This window comes from Episyrphus balteatus, chromosome 1 (genome assembly GCF_945859705.1).
Source record: "Episyrphus balteatus chromosome 1, idEpiBalt1.1, whole genome shotgun sequence".
NCBI lineage: Eukaryota > Metazoa > Arthropoda > Insecta > Diptera > Syrphidae > Episyrphus > Episyrphus balteatus.
In genome coordinates this window covers 70,288,036-70,298,744 of record NC_079134.1, presented here as the reverse complement: position 1 = coordinate 70,298,744, position 10,709 = coordinate 70,288,036, and the positions used below count along the sequence as shown (strand labels likewise).

The window sequence follows — 10,709 nt, the reverse complement described above, 5'->3', positions numbered from 1 at the left end:
GTCAAAGCTTTTAAGAATCAAATACAAATTATTCCCCGAAGTAAAAGATAAACAAAATACCTTTTTAGTATCACAAAGTCATATTTTGACTTAAAAGTAAGTTTTTCATTTGTATTTATCCAGAGTTTATTCTTTTAGCAAGCGTCCGAAGAGAATGAGCATGTATTTTCGCTTATCACTTTGCAGCGCATTGAAAATAGATTCAGATAGCTACCACAGCTAATGTAACAAAATCTAACAACCTTCATTTTATTTAAATAGTTTTTCACCGTCAAACTTTCACAATTCTACCACTTTTCTAAGCTCACAATTTATGAATATAGTTTACATTTTCAAAGTTTTTACTTTTTTTTTTTAGAGATTTTCTTTTGTTAGAGTTGAACTCCTACGTAAACCACAAGTTTTATTTAATACATACTTCTGTGTGAAGAGCACACACCCCTTAAGAAATTTTATTAGCAAACCCGATTTAAAATAAATTTTTAGAATGCCTCCAAAATCCCAATCTACAAATCGCACAACGCGAAAAACAACCGCTGAAGGCGATAATAATAATACTAATCCTTTCGGTAATAATAATGGGGAGCAAGAGATCAATGATTCACCTCCTTCCGGATCGCGTCAAGCAAATCTTTCTCAAGATGAAAATCTGAAAAGATATATACAAAATATTGTAACAACTGCAATAGGTTTAACTAGGGCTGAAGATCTTCAGACTCGTCAGGACGAATACGAAGCAGAAAGACTTAAAACAGAGCAGCGGATGAGTAGAATTATAAGAGAAGAATTAAGAGCAATGGGTTTACCACGTCCAAGCGTAGTCGATGATTTGAATGGCCAATTGCCTTTAGAAAATAGTACTTTGAATGTAGTGCAGAATCAAAACAGAGTACAAAATGAGGGCGAAATAAATCTAGGTCAGGACCAAAATGTTAACCCAAACCAGAACTTAAACCAAAACCAGAACCAAAATCCGAATGAAAGTCGAAATCCCAACAATGAAAATCAAAACCAAAATCAGAACCAAAACGAAAATCTAAATCCCAATAATATAAATGAAAACCAAATTCAAAACCAAGTTCTTAATCGAAACCTAAATATTCCTTTGATTGAAGTACCTGAGAGTACACGTGAAGACATAGAAACTTTTCATCCAAGTGAGAATTTCCAAAACTTTATGAATCGCTTGGATAATTTAAATCTTAATTCCGCGGGTTCGAGTAATCAAGTGTCGAATCCGACAGTCTGTACTCGACCAGTCGATTTTAAGAAATGGGGTCTCAAATTTGACAACAATAAAGTGTCAATCGAAGATTTTCTTTTCCGTCTCAACAGAATGAAGATGTCTTATAAAGTTTCGTGGGAGGATATATTTCTCCACTTTCAAATCTTTATCGCAGGTGAAGTAGAAACCTGGTTTTGGATTTACCTCAAGTCCAATCCTGGTGCAACCTGGCGCCATTTAGAACTAGCGCTCTTGGAGCAATACAGGAGATTAGAAACAGATGCAGAAATTTCTAGGAAAATGTTTGATAGACGCCAAGGCCAAACAGAAACTTTCGATAATTTTTATCTTGATATCATGCAATTAAATTCGCGCATGCAAAAGCCAAAATCATCCCAAGAGGTTGTAGATATCATTAAACAAAACGTAAAGAGAAAGACAGGAGAACTTTTAATTACATTCTACACGAAGAGTTTACCGGAGCTAGTGTACGTTTGTCGTACGATAGAAAAACGCATTAATCAATATGAAAGCTTGCGTGCTAAATCGTTTCCGGTCACTAACACTCATTCAAAACTTAAAGTGAATGAGATAGAAGTACCAAGCGAAGATTCTCAAGCTGGTGCAGCTGTAGAAGCCTTTGTTCAGCCCAGAAAGCCAATTATGTTCTTTTGCTGGAATTGCAAAACAAAAGGCCACTCTTATAAACGGTGTCCTGTTGATCAAAGACAGTTATTTTGCTATGAATGTGGACTAGAAAACACCACTTCTGTTAGATATCCTAAGTGTACGGGAAACCCGAACCGGGGCAATCCAACCGGGGAGTGTTGCCCTCCACAAACGAACCCGGATCAGAAACCCTTATAGATAATTCTAAAACTGCAGAAACAGCAAATCCAATAATTGTTGTTTCTAATCCACCTGACGTTCCAAATTCACCTGACTATCCAAAGAAATTGAACATTGCTTCAATCAAAATTCTAAAATCGAAATCCTTAAAAGACCACCTGCCATAGTTAGTTATAAGAAAGATGAATCACCTCCGAAAGTCGATCAAAAATTTCCATCACTACATGAGCGCTTAACAAAGTATTATGAGGTGTGAGATCGTATCTTTAACAAGCCTACAAATCATGTACTTAAACTGAGAGAGAGATTTAAAAATAAACGAAAAGTACATCAAGCTATTTGCGCTACAAAGCTTCATAATTCTGATGACCTAAGGCCATATGCGAACGTAACGATTTTCGGGAAAAAAATGTTAGGACTTTTAGATAGCGGCGCAAGCATTAGCTGCTTAGGAGCCGGATGTCTTGACCTCGTTAAATCAGAGGGTGTTTCATTTAAATCCTTCTGTTCAAAAGTGAGAACAGCTAGTGGTCAGAACCAACCTATTATTGGTGAACTTACTACTTCAGTAACCTATAAAGGAATAACAAAACAAATAACATTATATTTAGTTCCCTCATTGGAACAAACCTTGTATCTAGGTGTCAATTTCTGGAAATCCTTTGAAATTGCACCTCAGATAATTTCAGAGATATCTTCTATAGATTTAGATAGTTGTCGCGATTCAAATGCTCACGAGCTATCTCCAGATCAGACAAGTAAACTACAAAGTGTTATAGGCTTGTTTCCATCCGCAGCCAAATTTGGGCTCGGTAAAACGAAGCTAGAAGAACATACAATAAATACAGGTGATGCTGAGCCCGTGAAACAGCGGCATTACCCGGTTTCTCCCGCGGTACAGGCGCTGATGTATGATGAATTGGATAGAATGCTTGCTTTGGGAGTAATCGAGGAGAGCCAGAGTGCCTGGAGCTCACCCATGGTACTAGTACAAAAGCCTGGGAAAAATAGATTATGCCTCGACTCCAGAAAAGTAAACAAAGTTACGAAAAAAGATGCATATCCTCTTCATCATGTTGATGGTCTGCTTAGTCGCCAAACAAACACGCACTTTATATCCACTGTGGATCTAAAGGACGCGTTTTGGCAGATACCGCTTGAGAAAACATCAAGGGAAAAGACCGCGTTTACCGTGCCTGGCAGAGCCTTATATCAATTCACGGTAATGCCCTTTGGTCTCTGCAACGCTGCACAAAGGCTATGCAGGCTCATGGACAAAGTGGTGCCACATGAATTGAGACAACACATCTATGTTTATTTGGATGATTTGTTGGTAGTTTCCTCGACATTTGAAGAGCATATTACCATTCTTACGAAGCTTGCAATGCTTTTGAAAAACGCTGGCTTAACCATTAATTTGACAAAATCGAAATTTTGTTTCAAAGAATTAAAATTCTTAGGTTATATAATAGGGGGTGGATGTATCCGGACAGACCCGGATAAAGTTTCTGCCGTTAAGAATTTTCCCATTCCAAAAACGAAAAGACAAGTGAGAAGATTTTTGGGTTTATCTGGTTGGTATAGGCGTTTTGTAAACAATTATTCAGCTCTAGCTGCACCGTTGTCAGATACGACCAAAAACAGTAAAACTTTTGTTTTTACGCCAGAGGCCTTAAAAGCGTTTGAGGAACTCAAAAGAGCTTTAACATCTTCACCTATATTAATCAATCCAGATTTTCAAAAACCTTTCAAGATACTTTGTGATGCGTCTACGACAGGTGTAGGAAGTGTTCTGTGTCAGGAAGATGAGGACGGTATTGAAAGGCCAATCTTTTATTTTTCCCACAAGTTGTCTCCAGCGCAGCGAAACTATAGCATCACCGAATTAGAATGTTTAGCAGCGGTCCTTGGAGTAGAAAAGTTTAGATCCTATGTAGAGGGACAAGAATTTACAGTCGTCACTGATCATGCCAGCCTGCGTTGGCTAATGAGTCAAAAAGACTTAACCGGACGATTAGCCCGTTGGAGCCTCCGGCTTCAACGCTTCAAATTCGACATAGCTCATAGAAAGGGGACACAAAATGTTGTTCCAGATGCGCTTTCTAGGGTCTATAGTGTAGATGAAATAGCATCTTTGGATAATAAATCAAGTGCCAGCGATGTTTTACAAATTGATCTCACGGATCCAACATTTCAATCTGATGAATATAAAGATTTAATTAATACCATTGAAACTAACCAAAACCAACTACCCGATCATCGATTATCAGATGGCTACGTATATAAAAAGGTGAAACCTTGTACGGGTGATCCTATCGAGGATGATTGCATTTGGAAGCTCTGGATTCCATCCTTGCTAACAAAAAGCTTAATACAGTTAGCGCATGAGCCTCCAAAAGCATCTCACGGTGGGATTGCCAAGACACTGTATCGTTTACGCGATCGATTTTACTGGCCTAATATGGCGGCTCAGGTGAAATCGTTTGTAGGACAATGCGATGTATGCAAAACGACAAAAGCACCGAATTCAATCCTAAGACCACCAATGGGACAGGCATTCATAGTAGACAGGCCATTCCAACATGTCTATGTGGATTTTTTGGGTCCATACCCGAGGTCTAAAAATGGTAACACACATATTCTAGTTTGTCTTGACCAATTGACTAAATTTGTGCTTGTTAAAGCCTTAAGAAAAGCCACTGGGGAAAATGCTATACGATTTTTGGAAGATGAAGTATTTTCAATCTTCGGAGTACCCGAGTCGTTATTGTCCGACAACGGTAAACAATTTATTGGGAAAGAATTTTCAAAATTTCTGACAAACTATGGCACGAAACATATAAAAACAGCATCATATGCTCCACAATCGAATGCGAGCGAACGAGTCAACCGCTCCATCCTTGCCGCAATTCGATCATATATAGGTAAAGAACAGAGTCACTGGGATCAACATCTACAATCCATCGTTAGTTCTCTGCGGTCAACCATTCATTCCGCGATTGGTATGTCGCCCCATGAAGCTCTCTTTGGCCATAGTAAGATCGAGCATGGTTCGGATTATGAACTTCTTAAAAAACTTAAAAGCCTGAGCAACCCAGAATTTACTATCATTCCGAAATCGGCAAAAATGAATATAATTCATAAGAGAATTAAAGACGCTTTAGCGCAATCACACAAAATTTATGAAAAAAGTTACAACTTACGGAGCAAAGGTCGCCTGTATAAGATAGGCCAGAAGGTGTTCAAACGAAACTTTATACTAAGCGATGCCTCTAAAAACAGGAATGCAAAACTTTGCCCAAAATTTGTTCCAGCATTAATTAAGAGCATAGTAGGCAATAGCTTATATGAGCTTACTGATTTAAGTGGTAATGACCTAGGAGTTGTACATGGTAAGGACATTCGTGAGTAACATATAACAATATCCGATTTTAAATACACACTAGTGGCATTTTCTTTCCCATTTTGGGCATAAAAATACCAAAAATGTGAAAGTTGTGTGTGGGCCACTATATCCCAAATTTTTTTTTTATTTTCGGCATAATACTAGCCTTTATATTAAATATATGACACATGTACGAACTCGGCCACGAATTTGATTCAATACATGTTTGTTCCATTACAACTTAACGAAATATCGTTTTAGTCTCATTGCATACCAGATAACCATGCTTGCATAAACGTGGCGAAAATACTTTCTTTTCGCTATCAACCATCATCTCGATAAGATCAAATCGCCTGACGCAAAGAGTTTAACAAAATTATCTTCGTCGACAAAAAAGTTGATATCTACTGGGTGTAGAGATTTTTTTTTAAAGTCGTTTACATAAGTTAATTAATTTTTTTTATATAATTAAATTCGAATTAAAGTTGTGATTTTTATTTGATAAATCAAATCGACAATTCGTCGCAAAAGTATTAAAGCGACACTGAGCTTTGTAACCTCAAGGGAAAGCGGGAGTTAATCCCCAAATTGTAAGCCACTTTCGCAAACAAATTAATGGCAATTTTTTTTTTTTTTTTTTTTTACAATGATTTTTTTTTTATATTAAAAGTATAAGCAATATTGAGCATAAAAGTGCGTTGTGTCCTGAGCCAGTGTAGAGACACGAAGCTCATTCGTATCGTGAAAACGTCAGGACAAGCGTGGACTTTCATATCGAATTTCTAAAATTCGTATCGCGAAAGGTAATTCATATAAACCGTGAGATATTATACATAGAATCATTTAATTTCCGATGATTTTCAATTTAGGAGCAGGCGTAATTACTTACGAAATTAGTAGTAATCTCGCTGGCTGGTACTTTGAGAGAGTGTCACAAAGACTACGTGTGTCGCTGTCGACACACGGCCAGTCAGCGAAATCGCGAGCGAGACAAGCTTCCCGAAATTACCAGGGTTTAAGACACCTCTTTAAAGCCCTAAAGGTGCTTGGTTTGTACACCAAATATCGAAAGCTTAGGATCAAAGCATCAGACCCTTTTCGAGGAATTCTTTTTGAAGACAGAAACCGAACCCTAGTTGTCTCTTGCAAAGGTTACTATCGTAGGAGTTCCAGCTCGATCAAGATAATTTTGCAAATACATAGTTTGCGAAAAGTACGAAATTATCGATTCATATTTCTTCGCCAACATTAGTAAAAATACGAAGAAAATACGCGTTATCCAACTGCGATATAATCCCGTTGGAATTGCACCCACTTACCTGCGATTACTTACCTCAGCAAAACATCCTCCAACTTAATCCACCAACATCATCCGCCTAACCATCCATCGCCATCGAAGTCCAGAGATCATCTGTTCTATTATAAGTTTTATTTTTTTGTTCTATCTCAAATGAACTACTTATATATGTATGCCGCTCTCTGATCGTAATCACTCAAGACAAAATTTAAAAGATAAGTAAAAACTCCAACTCATTCCAGAACACCATTACATACATATGATAAACATAATTTCTTTTATTTTTTTATATAGCGAATTTTTAGTATAAGAGTTTATAAAGAAACTCAATTCTTCACATCTTACCCGCCAACAAGTTTTGCGCACTACTTAGCTGGAGGAGAGATTCGGTGAGTCCTATGTTGTAAGCTTTTAAGAGCATATATATTGTTTTATCATATGATTGTATTGATCGAACAGAATTAGAAAAAAGGTTGGTTACAGAAGTAAAAGCCTAACTTAACAACAACAGTGAGTTAACATACGATTAACAGGCTATGTTAATAACAGAATAATAATCTGTATGAGTATGAAGATCATCTACATACGCAACGACATTGAGTGATTTCGATATGATTTTTAAGACATAGATAAATGTATTCTCTTTTTTATTATTAATATTTTTTTTTTTAAATCAAGTAAGAAACTAAATTTAAGAGAGCCATACATAGGGTCGATGACCTATTGAATTCCATATGTTTTAGAGTAACTTTAATAAGAAATTAAATTTGATTGATGTATGGAATTAAAGATTCATTTTATAAGAATTAAGAAGTTTAATTGACTTTAATGAAAACATAAATTAATTCAAATTATTTTAGTTTGATAGTTATATTGAAACGATGCATGATATATTTTCTAATTGACTATAGCTATCTAATTATTTCTTTTTAATAAATAATATGAATAATGTATATGAGTGATATATTTGGCGTATTTTTGACATACACTATGTCGTTGGAATAATTTTTTTTTTTTAGTGAGCTTAGGGAAGTGGCATGAATGAAGATAGTTTAGACGGGGTAAAGGTCAGACAGGGTTAGTTTTAACTCGACGTTACTTTAGGGGTTATCGCGAATAAACATAGAGTGGAGCGGTAACCAAGGCGTTTTTTTTTGCTTAGTGCAATAAACAGTGGGAGGGTTACACTCGGGAACGAAGAACATCTGAAGTTCCCAAAGTGAAGTGTTGTTAGCTAAACAAAGTGATTTTGTTATTAGATATTAGTTTTTCTTTTATTTCATTTTCAAATTAAGGCACGTTTATACGTAAACGGCAGTCCAGTGGCAGGTGCAAAAACCCACCCCTCCGACGAGCAAGCCTATTGGCCATCGCTAGCGTGCCTACCCGCACTTTGTCGACTGGGCAACCTAAACCACTTTTTTTTTGAGAATTATTGAGATCCTGTTGATTAATGAAACTCATTGAAAAGCATAACTTCGTAGATAGTGGTATAGGATCATCCATTCCGTTACAATACTTATATTTCAATGGTTTTTATTTTTCACCAAGAAATAATTTTAAAAAAACTTGGAATCTTATCATTTTTTTTTCTTATTTTAAAAACTTACAAACTAATTAAAACTACTTACAAACTAATTAAAACAACTTAAAAACTAGAACAGCCACAGCAAGAAATTTTGTATTTTTTGTATTTTTTTGTATTTTTTGTATTTATTTTTTTTGTATTTTTTTTTTTATTTTTTTTGTATTTTTTTGTATTTTTTTTTTTTTTTTTTTGTGCCACCCCGACTGTCCCTACTTAAAACTAAACACCTAAAACTATGTAAGCCGGCCAAGACATAAAAACAAAGACCACTTTATCATATCAATACAAACTACAAATTACTAAGCCACCAAAACTGGTTCTCCTGTTTTACCCTATCTCTTCGGTCCCGATCGGACACAGTCCTACTGAACCGAAGACGCCCTTCTCCGCCTAATGTCATACAGCAGTCGCCTGTCCACGGTTCTTCACCCGACGTGGTAGATTAGCGGAACTGCCAATCTATCCTGTACAAGCCCCCGACTATCTAAATAGAGGAATGCCTCAGGCGGAATATAGCCGCTTAAACACACACTCTTGAAGTATTCGTCGTTAGGGTAGTAAGCCCCAAAAATGTAGCTATTTGAAGAGGCCATCGCTCTTGAAACGTGGCCACGAACAAGCTTCAGCATAAAGTTATCAATGTTGGCCCTATTGTATAAAACTTCATTGGAATAGTAATATTATAGTACTATTAGTGATATTATTGTCCTCAGCCCACTGAGACAGAGACCTATTGATAACTTTTTCAAATACTTTGCTGTTACTTGGAAGGAGACTTATCGACCGGAGATTTGCCGGATTGGAGTTGTCCTTTCCCTTTTTCGGTAGAGGATGTACCACTGCTGTTTTCCAAACGCTTTGGATAATATGCATTATTCAGAGCGTTGTTGAACAGAGTGGCATAAATGTCAATAGCTTCTTGCGGTAGATGTCGTAATACAATATTGGATATACCATCGACTCCTGCTGATTTCTTTTTCTTTAATGAATCGAAGATGAGCTTGAGCTCTACCTTCGTAACTAACAGGGTGTTAGCCCCAGCATGCTCGGCGATGATGGCGTTTGCCAAGTGCTCTTTATTAAAACCGCGATTCTCAGATCGCCATTGCGTAATATCATTACGTAGATAGAAGTGATGAAGGAGGGCCCTGTTTTCCAGGTCATGGTTCGGGTTAATGCTAGCATTAACCTTGTACACTTGCTGGAAGGCAGTACCCACCGCCTCCACTTTCTCTTGCGGATCTTCGATTATAAAGAGGTCATCGTCCAAGATGGCCTCCCCTGGATTTATGCCTGCGGTCAGAAGTACGTCTCTGTTTTCCACAGTTCTCTGGAGCTTAAGACACGGAAGCTCGTTTTGATCATTCCGTCTAAAAATCTTATTAATCTGCGAAAACATACTCGGGTCGCTAGAATTAACGGCCCGAATTTTGTTGTCCCAATACAGATTAATAGACAACCTATAATTTTCCTTGATCAACTGGTTGATGTTTTTGATTGACGACTTCAGTGTTCTAATCTCCAGATCGTGTGGGTCGGTAAATCGCCGGTATAAACGTTTAAGTCTTGTCAATAGTCCACTTTTTTGTCTGTGGAGTGCGTCAATAGTCGCGTTTCGGTAAACGTTATTTTGGTCACGTTCTTTGTATTTGGGTATTGTTCTGTTCATCGTTTGTAGGATGGTATCGTCCATCTGTTGGAGATAACCATCAATCTCACTGTTCGACAGATTTCTGTCATTTGGAGGGGCTATGTTATTCGAACGCAGCTCTCTTGCTAAGGCGTTGGTGAAGCGTGGCCAGCGCATCTTACCGTAGTTGTAAGAGTGCTCCGGTACATACTCCTCCAATTCCACAAGTTCGTTCGGAAGCTGTATTGCGGCGGCGAGTCCGCAGTGGTCGCTGTCGTACTCAATTGTACGAAGGCAGTTTCTTGGGTGTTGGCCCACAGAGTCTGTTATTGTCAGTCTTGAGTCTAGAAGCAATAAATCCAGAAAAGAACCGCTTCTTGGAAACGATGGCCTTTCAGTAGCCAGCAGATCAACCCTATATTCAATATTTTTTTGACTCATCCAATTATACAGATTGTTCTGAAATGTGCTGCACAAACATTTAAAAAAAACCAAACATTTACCAATGCACCCTAAATTATTCTATGTTTCATTTTCATCTTTGTTAAATTCTTTTATGTTCTCTCATCTTAACGGCCAATGCAGATTTATTCTTTTTCTTGCTTATCAACTAATACTAATGCATACTTAAAAACTACAGCTAATGCTAATTTTCACAAAGCTAACTCGCTCTCTTGCTGTTTGACCATCACCGTGTTCACATCAAAAATTGTTTAGATCCGCGATAAAATCTAT

General features: G+C 37.2%; 1 protein-coding gene across 1 annotated transcript; it reads left to right on the top strand.

Annotated features, from left to right (window-relative positions):
• The first annotated feature begins 2,483 nt into the window (after positions 1-2,483).
• Positions 2,484-5,486, top strand: LOC129906433 (uncharacterized protein K02A2.6-like). Its single transcript, XM_055982215.1, has one exon. It carries the CDS (start codon positions 2,484-2,486, stop codon positions 5,484-5,486), a length of 3,003 nt encoding a protein of 1,000 aa, XP_055838190.1.
• Positions 5,487-10,709: the final 5,223 nt, after the last annotated feature.